We start from the raw sequence: 11,814 nt of genomic DNA, 5'->3' as shown, positions 1-11,814 counted from the left end.
GCTCTGCCATGAACTGCAGCGTTTGACATGCTTACTGATGCTTGTGGAGCGTTTTGGTTTTTATTGTCTCTTTTAGCATCGTGTTTTCAGATTTTGAGGGTTTATTTATATATATTTTCAATCAGTTTCTGTAATGTTTCCATCAGAGTCCTTTCAAACCACGGTGAAGCCAAATAAAGGTTCAGATGTCGCCGTTTCCAGCCGGCTGCCTGATTGCACCGTCTGCACCGTCAGTGGCRTTAATGACACTCAGACTTCCTGCCAACCGTCTCTTAAACTAGAGCCTGAAAAGGAGGTGAAGCTGCTGTTTAAATGCCCCCAACCCGTCGAACAGTCGTACGATGTGACAATCRCCAGCTTAATTGGTAAGTTTAAGCACAATTTAATCCCAATTTATTTGCTCTGTTGGTTTTGTCCTTTTTAATACTTTTCTTTAAGAAGAGTTTTGTGCAGAAATAGATGTGTGCAAGTATTTTTGATTATTGCTGGACTCTGGCTTATGCAAATAATAAAAAAGAAAATGCAAGAATAAATGTGAAATTTCAGCTAACGGGAAGAGGAGATTATAATGTTATCGCTGTTTATTTAAAAGTGCAAAACGGTTGCAGAAAGCATGTCAGGAATGTTTTTATCTTGGGATAAATTCAAAATTTTTGCAGGATTTTTCTATTGAAATAATCAACTAATTTAGTGACTGATTAATCATTAGCTGGAGTTTACAGACTTTTAAAAATGACCATTTGCAAAAAAACAACAACATTCRGAGCAGTAATTAAAAAATCWAAACTGTACTAAAAAGTTGTACATTGTGCATTTAAGATAAAAACAGATTTATTTCTAAATACATTTTAGTCAAAACTCCTCAAGTGGCGAAGTTTTAGCTTCACATGGTTCAGATTTATCAAAGGAATGCTACGGTATTAAATCTTTTAAATATTATTACTTAAAAAGGAATTAAATTATTTGCATCTTTTAATGCATTTCTAATATTTTAATAAAATTCTTAATGCATAAATAAAGAAAATCTGCAAAATGTGCTACTTTTTAATTTGATCATCAGAACAATTAACTACTAAAATAATTGTTGCTATTCTAGCACCACAATTTAACGAGTTTACGAGTTTCACTATCGTGCCTTTTACCTTTTTCTATACCACTTTGCAGAATGCACAAAAGATGCTTGCAGTCCAGCGATGGTAGAAGTCCAGTCGTCCCTCCTGTCGAAGATCTCCAGAACCTTCACCTGGAAGCTGAAGGCGCCTGAAAAGACCCTCGTGAGTCTGAAGGTTCTTGGGACTGGACTGACCAAAGCTCCACGCCCTTGTACTGATGGACGGCAATATTCAGCGGTCACATCTGAAACCGGCCAAGAGGTCCCGACTCGGTACTGTGAGGGTGGCAGCGAGACCCAACTGGACCTGTCCGATCAGGGCGTGGTGACCCTGGAAGCCAAACCAAACACACAGGTGGAGTCGGTCCTGTTTCAAGCCTTGGCTGCACCAATGAGTAAGAACTGATCCAGCTCTTTTTACAGATATTTCAGTGAAATGTTGATTCCATAACTGCACTTAGGGGAAAATAGTTGCGGTACACAGTAAAGTCCCATTGCCTTTATTATACCGCAGTATAGGGATCCCTTGCAGCGTGATGTCACAAGCATAAGATCCCACCCCCAACTCCTGTCTCCAAAATCAGCTGACTACCATTATAGCTGTTAAATTATCAATATAACGTTCTAAATCTTAAATGTACACTTGATATTTAAATGAAAAAGGGACTCGGTGCCTAGCTGTTARTTGTCAACACTAAGACAACTAAATAAAAAGGTCAGAAAAAAAATAACGGGGGAGAGGGAAGTAGGTCAGTTATGCTAGCTTGACTATGACAACCACAACATGTAGATGTGCTGTGGAATTCTGAGTGTTTTGGTTCAGTTACAAATAAAAATAAATTAATTTGGGTGTTTAAATTAGCTAATCAACCACCACAATGTTAGATTAGCTAATAGCAGTGGTAGCTAATTTATCACAGCAATCACTTATTAATAAATTAATCATACCTAGATCTCCAGATTTCATTTATTTAACGGAGTTATTCTACTGGAGCAGCGTGGCTACGGATGGCATGTTGCCAGAATTACCAGTTTGTTTTGAGGATACACATTGAGAACAATATGGTAGAGCTATCCGCCATACAAATTGATATTTGTCAGTGTCAGACTTTAAATAGTTTTACGSTGAACATAATTAGRCTACAGGAAAATGTTACCACGGTACTTGCTGATTAGCATGTGGCTAACTTTGGGAAAACTTGTTTTGCTGGTGATTATTGTGGCTCAATAATGCCGTCAGCATTCATCGGATTTATTTTTACTACATTAAATTTTAGCAGTGACAGTTGGATAGAAAAACTGAATAATTCACATAATCTAGATTACAACCACTTAGATTTAAAAGTCAGAGGGTCACCCAACCCACTGCAGTGCAAAAGCACAAAATCTGTTTTTTGGTCTAGTTTCTAGTGCCAATATCTTAACAAACTTGAAAAAACAAAGCAGTTAATTTATCTGCCAAGTATTTTTTAAAATCAATGTTAAAGTATTATTTACTTAAAATAAGGTTCTCTATCTTGCTGAAAATCTGCTTTTAAGTTAGTGTATCTTATTTCAAGTGCACTAAGATATTTGCACAAGAAACCAGTAATGCTTGGTAAGATTTTGTGTTTTTACAGTGTAGGCTTAATGAAACAGTAGAATACGGTCTAATGTATCCAGAGCCTTTTTTATGCATAGCTTACAAAGTRATATTAACTGCCTTTTATTTGCCTTTAATGTCTTTACAAGAGCGAGTAATGACCGTCACTATTGGTCCTGATTCCACTGTGGTTCTGACCCGGGATCCTGGGAAGGAAGAGTGTGAAATGTGTGTCACCAGCGGCGCCAGTCCAGACTGCCATGCCACAGAAAAGACTCTGAAAAGTGCAGAAAAACTCCCTCTGGAGTTCAGATGCCTGAAACCCGAAGACGTTTTCATCGTGAAGATGACAACAAACATAGGTAAGAATTTACTCTCTCTAGATCACAGGTGACAAACTCGAGGCCCGTGGGCCAAATCCGGCCGCCGTAGCTGTTTATGTGGCCTCTACATCCTAGATTAAACACTAAATGTGCTTTAATATAATGTAATCAATCAAATCAATACCATTTTTATCTGTTTAGTACCAAATTATATCAATCAGTCCCTCCAGTTTCTTGAGAATTATCATGGAAATTTATGCAAAATTAACAAATCTCCACACTTTTTTTGCGCTAATAATTGGGAGTTTATTGCAGATTTTTCTTAAAAATTGTCAAAAACTTTCTCACTTGTACTAAACAGCTGCCTCAGCCTTAATTAATGTCAGATTATAGTCCATGACCTATACAGCGAGTAATAAAAAGTCAAATTTACCGTCATAAATAAGCACAAATATTTCCAAATTAGATTTTTATTGGAATAAAATCACAAAAACAATCACAAAATTCTGGAGGGACTAAAAAGATGTTTAATATTATTTAATTTTAAAAATGTATTTATATTTTTAACGGGTTTTATTAATACATTTATGAATGAGTTTGACTCTCTGCTCTAGATCTTTATGAAGCCGATTTTGGTTCGGCTGGGTTGATCGGTTTTTCTTTTCYGTTTTCTCTCAGGATGCACTCAGACATCCTGCTCTCCGGCTTCGGCTGAAATGGATCCGGATCTCTTCAAGGGCTTCCGAAGAACCCTGACGTGGGAAGTTACTGTTCCAGACAGAACTGCTTTAACTTTAGAGTTTCCTGGACTGAAGGAAAGCTCTGCATCAGAGAACTGTGAGGACGGCATTCAGTACACGGTCAGCACCATGAGGACCGACGCAGAGATGAGAACCAGCAGTTACTGCCAAGGCGGGACGGCGTCTCAACTGGAGCTGTTTGGCAAGACGACTGTGACGGTGGAAGTTCCCAAAGAAGGAGAACTGGACCGGACCGTGTTCAGTTCAACGGCAACGTCGAGACGTGAGACAACAGTTTAAATGCATTTAATGAAGAAACCTACGACGGAGTATTAAACCCACGCTACGACAATAATAAAATTACTAGAGTAAAATCAWAATATTACGAGAATACAGTAAAAATAATGAGAATAAAGTTGAAATATGAGATTAAAGTCATAGTATTCTGAGAATAGTCATAGTATGACTTTATTCTCATATTAAGACGTTATTTTTGTATTATTTCAACATTATTCACATGCTATTGCAATTATATTTTCATATTTTGATTTTATTATCAAATTATTTCAACTTTATTCTTGTAACATTTTTCTAATCTGTCCCTAGTCTCCGTCGTAGAAACCAGTTATTTTGAAAGAAATCAACATTTTCCATTCCACATGCTTTAATGCTCTACATGCTATATCTAGGGGTGTGAGAATCCTTGTTAAATTACATCTTCACTAAAACTCTGAGGTGTGAGAATCCTTGTTAAATTACATCTTCACTAAAACTCTGAGGTGTGAGAATCCTTGTTAAATGACGTCTTAACTAAAACTCTGAGGTGTGAGAATCCTTGTTAAATTACATCTTCACTAAAACTCTGAGGTGTGAGAATCCTTGTTAAATGGCGTTTTAACTAAAACTCTGAGGCGTGAGACGTTTAACTGAAGTCCTACAAGGAGTGCGGGTTTTAATGTTTTTAAGAAAATTCTGTCTAACTGTTTATTCACTGTCACATGCTGTTTTTATTTTAATTATGTAAAGCACTTTGAAATGCCTTGCTGCTGAAACGTGCTATACAAATACATTTTGATTGATTGATTAACAGATTCTTCATGTGTCTGTTTTTCAGTTGGACGATCCATGTATGTGACCTCTGAACCCAACACAAACCTCATCATCACGAAGGTGGACCAAGAGGCAGACTGTCAGGTCTGCATAACGGAGACGTCCATAAAAACCTGCAAATCTCAACCGCCCAGACTGAAAAATCTTCGCAACGCTTCGGTGGAATTTACGTGTCCTCAACCGCAAAAAGTCTTCAAAGTGGAGATAAACAGAGATATTGGTATGAAATTAAAAATATTCATCAGTAGAGTAGCCACATAATGTTTTAACTATCTGAGAGCCTGAACTTTGGGTTTTTCTCAAGTTAAACGAGCAGACGTCGTATTGTAATTACGATTTTGTTTATATTTTAAGTTGTGGAGACGCTCCTGTGTCTAATGCTGATTATTAAATACCGTTTCCAGGACTTGAAGATAATTGCTGCCTTTTTTTACCTATTAAAACTCCTAGCATCTCCATTCTCATATAAAATAATCCAGTGTATTTACTTGAGCTGTTAAACTTTATTTATGCTGGTCGCTGGGGGGCATGGGGAAGAATTATTCTTTTGCGTTCCCTCGCAATAATCAAATATACCCTGATCTATTTTGTATACATTCACAAATTTCAAATACGAGTATATACATTTAAAGAGCCTCAGTGAAAACGTGTTTATGTTTTCTTAACTCTTTGGTGCAATAACTTGATTTATTTACTGGATGTTTATGTCTGATTTTTAGAGATGGAAATGCACATGGAAACATCCCTTTTTTAACCATTCAGACAAAAACGCACAATAAAAACAATTAATTACTTTATTACCCGTTAAAATAACTCTGAATAGTCCAAATAGTTTGGATGTTTATTTTATTTCTTTCCTTCTTACGGAAAGTTTTTGTTTGTATCTTGGAAGGGATGACAGAGATGGCAAGAGATGGCAACACATTGCGAGGGAAAGCTAACGTTTTGCGAGGTGACGCATAAGAAACATTTTTCCCCAAGTCGTCCTCTAGGGGGCGCCATCCTTATTCAATCCTGTTTTGAAAAAATAAAACGACAAAATAAATCCATACTTTGTYTCTCTGCTTTGCCGTCAGACTGCACAAAGACTTCCTGCTTAGGCACCACCATCCAGGCCAACGAGTTTTTTCCCAACTACAACCGGACCTTCACCTGGGACATAAAGGTTGGCACCTCTCAGACTTTCCACCTGGACTTTCCAGAACCTGGATTGCGACAGATTCCCAACAGTGGGACGTGTCCAGATGGTCACACCTACTCCGTCATCCTCTACCTCCATCTCGCTGCCCCAGCAACCATCGGCACTTTCTGCAAAGGCGGCCCAGTGACCTCAGTACTGGGTCAGTACAGGGGCCGTGTGACGCTGACGGTGCCGTCGGACGTGAAGCTGGATCCTTCGGACTTCCAACTTAAAGTTGGACCTCAGTCAGAAGGTAAGGCTCTTACAATGTGGCTTGTTTAATATTGCAGAAGAGCACAGATGTATTCYAGCACCAATACAAACAAATGTTGTCTGAAGGAGTTTTACCAAATAAAATCCAATTTATTTGCATAAAAGTGGATTTTTGCTGTTGCCTTTGGTGCTGGATGTGATGAATTGGGTCGGGTTGTTCTGGAAGATGTAATGATGCTTCTGAGCTTCCTGGGCTGAGAATCGTAAATTAAGGCTGTCCAATATTGGTAACAAGGTGAATATATTACGTAAATATATTCATTACACATTACACTGCAAAAAAAGTATTTTGGTCTAGTTTCTAATGCATAATAGCTTTTAATAAGACAAAACTAATTGACAAGTAACTTTTGAGCAACAAAAGTTACTCAAAAGTAACTTTTGAGTAACTTTTGTTACTCAACTTTTGAGTAACAAAAGTTACTCAAAAGTTGAGTAACTTTTGAGTAACAAAAGTTACTCAAAAGTAACTTTTGTTACTCAAAACATTGACTTGTTTTAAGTCACAAGTCAAACTCAAGGCCCGGGGGCCAAATCTGGTCCGCCAAAGCTTTTTATGTGGCCCTCTAGACTCCAAATTACATTAACAAGTCCCTCCGGTTTTTCACAAATTGGCAAAATTCACACAAAATCAACAGATTTTTTTTCTAATTTTACTGACATTTTTTCTCAAAATTATCCAAAAGCATTGAGTTCAAGCGACGGCAGCCTCGGCCTTACTGGTTATAGTCTGTGATTGATACGGCAAATAATAAAAAGTCACATTTGACATCATACATTAGTGTGAATATTGTAAAAATTCCTTACAAATATTTTAAAATAACTAACTCTGTGATTTTAATTGCAACAAAAACACAAAACAATCAGAAAATCCTGGATGAACTGATCAGTGTGAAAATATGTTCAGTATTATTTAATTTAAAGAAACACTTATTGATTGTCAAAACAGCTATTTATTAATAATTTAACAATTTAATGGGTTTTATCAATGCATTCTGGCACAACCGGCCCTTTAAAAACATTCAGATTTTTGATATTAACCAAAATGAAAACAAGTTTGATGCTCCTGATTTAAATCAATAATTCCTTATTATTGATGATCAACACTTTGTTCCTACCAACTTGTTCTAGTACTATTTCATCAATATCAAGTAATTAACTATCTTGCTGAAAAGTTATATGTAAGTTGAATGTCTTATTTCAAATGTACTAAGATATTTGCACTAGAAACTAGACAAAGAATGCTTGGTGAGAGCAGTTTTTGCAGTGCAAAATATAATGTTTATAAATTCTGTTTATAAATCCTGTCTTACGACCTTTAAATTAGGAATAAATCAGTTTACTGGCCAGCCCATTTATCAGCGACACTTTCCTTCATTTTGGGAAATTGCTGATAGTATCATGTGAAGCTGATTTCATCCATCAAACTCATCAACTTCAGTAAAGGTCTAAAAATCARAATCTCTCCTCTCTGAACATTCAGTTAACAATAGTGACTCCTTTGTTACCAACTCAGTGACTTTCTTTAGCAACATTTCAGACAGAAAAATTGGTATCGGCCTAAATCTGAATCGGCTTTTTAAGTATCGCCGGTCGGTCAGTGAACGGCAGTCGGTTCACCTTTTCTTTAAATAGTTCCCAACTCAACTCTTCATGTCTGTGTTCCTCCAGTGACGGCCATAGTGAGAGTCAATCTGCCCCGCGGCGTGTCAGACACYGAGTTCATCACGCCCAACTATCCCAAAGATTTCCCGGATGACGAGCAGATCCTGTGGGAGTTCAGCATTCCCGAAATGCACAACTACTCAGTTCAATTCAGCGAACACTCGGCCCCAGAGTGTCTGGAGGAAGGCGCCGCGGTGGAGGTGGAGTACCAGAAGGAGGGCAAGGACCCGACCACAACGGCTCTGACGGGCCCGCAGCCTCAGCACCAGCAGGGCAGGTTTAATTTGACGGTGAAGAACTGCAAAACAAACCAAACGCTGCCGGGACTCAGCCTGCGCTACACAGTCTCTGTGATGAGGAGCGGCCATCCAGGTGAGATCTGGGAACAATCTGACTTGGACCATCACGATTGGTCGAGTCTGAACTCTCACGACTGCTTTTTGTTTTCCTCTAGTTCTCTGTACGCTGGACTTAACCAACCAGGAAGTGTCTGTGCAGATTGAGAAGCTGGGCTCTGACCCTCTCTGTGAGATAAGAAAGGACTCTAAAGAGGAAAAGAAGATAAATGTGGCAAAAGGAGAAACGGCCAAACTCTCCTTCCTCGACTGTCCAAACGAGGACCTTCGCCTGACTGCAAGCAAAGTTACTGGTAAAAAAAAAAAAATCAATTTCTAAAGTTTACGAAGAGCTGTTTGCTTTTGGTCACTAGTGATTGTTAAAGACACAAATAAAATAAATATTTATTAGAAGGTACCAGTTCCCCTAGCAGGTTATTTAACTCAAAACAAGCTTATTTCTCTGTTCAAAAAGGAAATAATGAAGTTTATTTATCTATTTACAACAGACTCAACTGACCACAGTGTTTCACAAAACAAACACAGCATCACAGGTAGATAAACGGTGAAATAGAAAATAACATTTACTAAATATAATAAGAACAATTATAACATTGGCAAAATTTACCAAAAGCTAATAATATGATGAAGAAACAAAATAATACTTAATTTTAACAGCAGCAATTTTCTTCCATCTTTCATCTGTTCTCTTTAAMTGGTGTTGAGTGAAAAGGAAATGATGACATTGTTTTATTAAAAATGTGTAAATAATTGCAGATTTAAGGATGCGAATGTGAATTTAAGTGTCATTAATCTGATCGATGAATATGAGGATATCAGTAGATTTTATATTTTCTACTTTTTTTTATTCAGTCAAATTGTGTAAAATTGCATGCAATGGGTGTGATTATGTTATTTTCTTCCCTAGTTTTACTTTTTGTAATATTTTTTTCCTGTGTTAGAAGTGGAACTAGTACTTTTTCATCGATATTAAAGAATTATTGACTTAAAAAGAAGCTCATATATCTTCCTTACTACTTTTAAGTTAAATTTGTCTTATAAAGATATTTGCAGTAGAAACCAGACCAGAAGTACTTGATAAGATTTTGTGTTTTGCAGTGTAATACTTCAAATGAACATAAAGAAATGCTTTAGGTAGATCATTTGGTGTATAGTGATGTGTTTTATGTCAATTAAATAAGACTTTGCTGTTTAATAAAGGGAGTCAGTTATTCTGTTGAACAGATTTTCTCCCTTCTCCTTGCAGCCTGTGCGGATGCATCGCTGTGCGCTCCGACCSTCCTCTCTGTTCCCACCTTGGATCCCTGCCTGCCGATGCCCCTCCACAGCTTTTCGTGGCTCTTCACCGTCCCACACGAAGCCACCCTGGACCTGGTGCCTCCCACAGGGAGCCTCCGGCAGTCCCTGCCCGGGCAGGAGTGCGATCCGTCGTCTGTGCTGCGCGTCGCCGAGAACGACGGCTCTTTCATCGGAAACTTCTGCTCCGATGGCGAGATCCAGAAACTCCAGGTTCACTCCAACATCTCCATCACAGYTATGCTGCAAGACGTCAAGATGTCTAAGGAGCCTCTGCTCAATGTCAGCGTCAGTCCGGAGATCACAGGTGAAATGATTCATCCTCTAAAGCTGCGAGGAATTATATGTCTGTGAATATATTAATTGTTAAAAAGAGGTGAAAACCTTAAAATGTATTTGTTTTTATGGCAGCTCACACTGAGAAAAATTATTTCAATGGAGGAAATAAACTGCAATGGCATATTAAGRCAGGAAAAAAGGAGGAATACATTTAGCACATTTTGAGATTAATCTCAGAAAAAATGTGGGAATTTCTGAGCTTGAAAGTSAAAAATATGCTAGAAAAAAATCGGAAATTTTTAGATTAATCTCTTGAAACAATTTGGAAACGTTCGAGTTTGGAAAGTGGAAAATTGTTGACTTTTAAAMGTCAGAAAATTTATCAAAGTCAAATGTTCAGAAAATATACTGTATATTTTTTCTATAAAGTTGTTTCTTGCAAATTTTGACTTTGGAGCTCAGAAATGTCCTTGGTCTTTTTTCTGAGATTGATCTCAAAATTTCTGGGCTTTCTGTAGGAAATGCACTTTTTACTTCTTTTTTTTCCCTTCTATCCATAATGGTCCTAATAAATTGTCATAATAAACATTATGACCCCTACATTTAGGGGGAATTAAAAAAAACAAACAAAATAAGTGGCAGGGCAGTTATTGATACCAATTCAACCATACCAAACATCATAAAAGTACGTGGATGATATTAAAAAAATAACAAAAGTTAATTTTTCACCTCCACTAACGCATCATGTAGATCTGTCCTTACAACTCGCATGAATCAGTTGAAGCTACAGGAATGTAGATTGTTTTGAGTCACAATCATTTGCCATTTTTCAACACCTCAACGAAACAAGTAAAAACTTGTTCACTGGCTGCTTCTTGTGTTCTGACTGAACCAAAAGGATGGAAAATGTGATTTTAATTCATAACCAAAACACCCATTATTTAGCTCTAGTTCTTATCTTCATATCTGATATAAAAAGTATAAAATGGTCAATTTATCTTGAAATGTTGTTTTTGATTTATTTTATTTCTTGGCATTTTGAATCTTATTGATAATGGAATGAAGATATTTATAATTTAGGAAACTGTGACAGACTGGCGACTTGTCCAGGGTGAACCCCGCCTCTCGCCCGGAACGTTAGCTGGAGAGGCACCAGCAMCCYTCCCGACCCCACTAAGGGACAAGGGTGTTAGAAAATGGATGGATGGATGGATGGATGTGTTTTCCCATTCCCTCCAGCCTCCACACGGTGGCAGTATTGTCTACTTTTTAAAGAAGCTCATTCTGCATGATTTCCATTTCTTCTTCAGAAACCATCATCTACAGGATCATCCCGAATTTGTCGTTTCCCACCATGCTGACCACCCCAAACTGGCCTAATGGAATGAAGCCCCACTCCTCTGTCTCCTGGATCGTGGACCTTCCCTGGATGTACCACGCGCACATCCACTTTGGCATCAGTGGACTCAAATGTGAAAACGGCCACACCAGGATCAATGTGAAGCACCAGGAAGGAGGGAACGATCTCCTGGACATCATTGAGAGCAAAGACATGAAGACAGAAAACACGACGGCCCGTCAGAGCTTCTACCTGAACATGAGCAACTGCCAGCCAGAGGGACGTGGCCAGTTCAATGTCAAAGCCACGATTGTTCTTGAGAGAAAGAGCAGTAAGGAATCACTCTGGTGACTGATTCAAGACGGTTCATAAACACAGATCCAATATGTTGTTGTTTCTTCTCCACAGATYTGTTGCCCATCCTCCTTGGTTTAGTCGGGGCTGTCCTGCTTCTGGCCCTGATACTGGTTGTTGTATGTGTACTTGTAAGGTAAGCAGCATGTTTCTGTCTGGTAAGACATTTTTATTAGTGTTTTGAAGGGGAAGTAAAATTCAGAAAC

At 38.0% G+C, this 11,814-nt stretch overlaps 1 protein-coding gene across 1 annotated transcript; it reads left to right on the top strand.

Moving 5' to 3' along the window:
- The first annotated feature begins 133 nt into the window (after positions 1 to 133).
- On the top strand, positions 134 to 11,790 carry LOC103472913 (CUB domain-containing protein 1-like). Its single transcript, XM_008422784.1, has 11 exons — positions 134 to 365; positions 1,165 to 1,506; positions 2,843 to 3,055; positions 3,695 to 4,039; positions 4,871 to 5,086; positions 5,943 to 6,299; positions 7,991 to 8,356; positions 8,439 to 8,633; positions 9,587 to 9,943; positions 11,226 to 11,585; positions 11,663 to 11,790. The coding sequence occupies exons 1-11, from the start codon at positions 134 to 136 to the stop codon at positions 11,746 to 11,748; spliced, it is 3,069 nt and encodes a 1,022-aa protein (XP_008421006.1). The 3' UTR covers positions 11,749 to 11,790.
- The last annotated feature ends 24 nt before the right edge of the window (positions 11,791 to 11,814 follow it).

Source organism: Poecilia reticulata, linkage group LG11, assembly GCF_000633615.1.
Source record: "Poecilia reticulata strain Guanapo linkage group LG11, Guppy_female_1.0+MT, whole genome shotgun sequence".
Lineage (NCBI taxonomy): Eukaryota > Metazoa > Chordata > Actinopteri > Cyprinodontiformes > Poeciliidae > Poecilia > Poecilia reticulata.
This window is presented reverse-complemented; position numbering and strand designations above follow the sequence as displayed.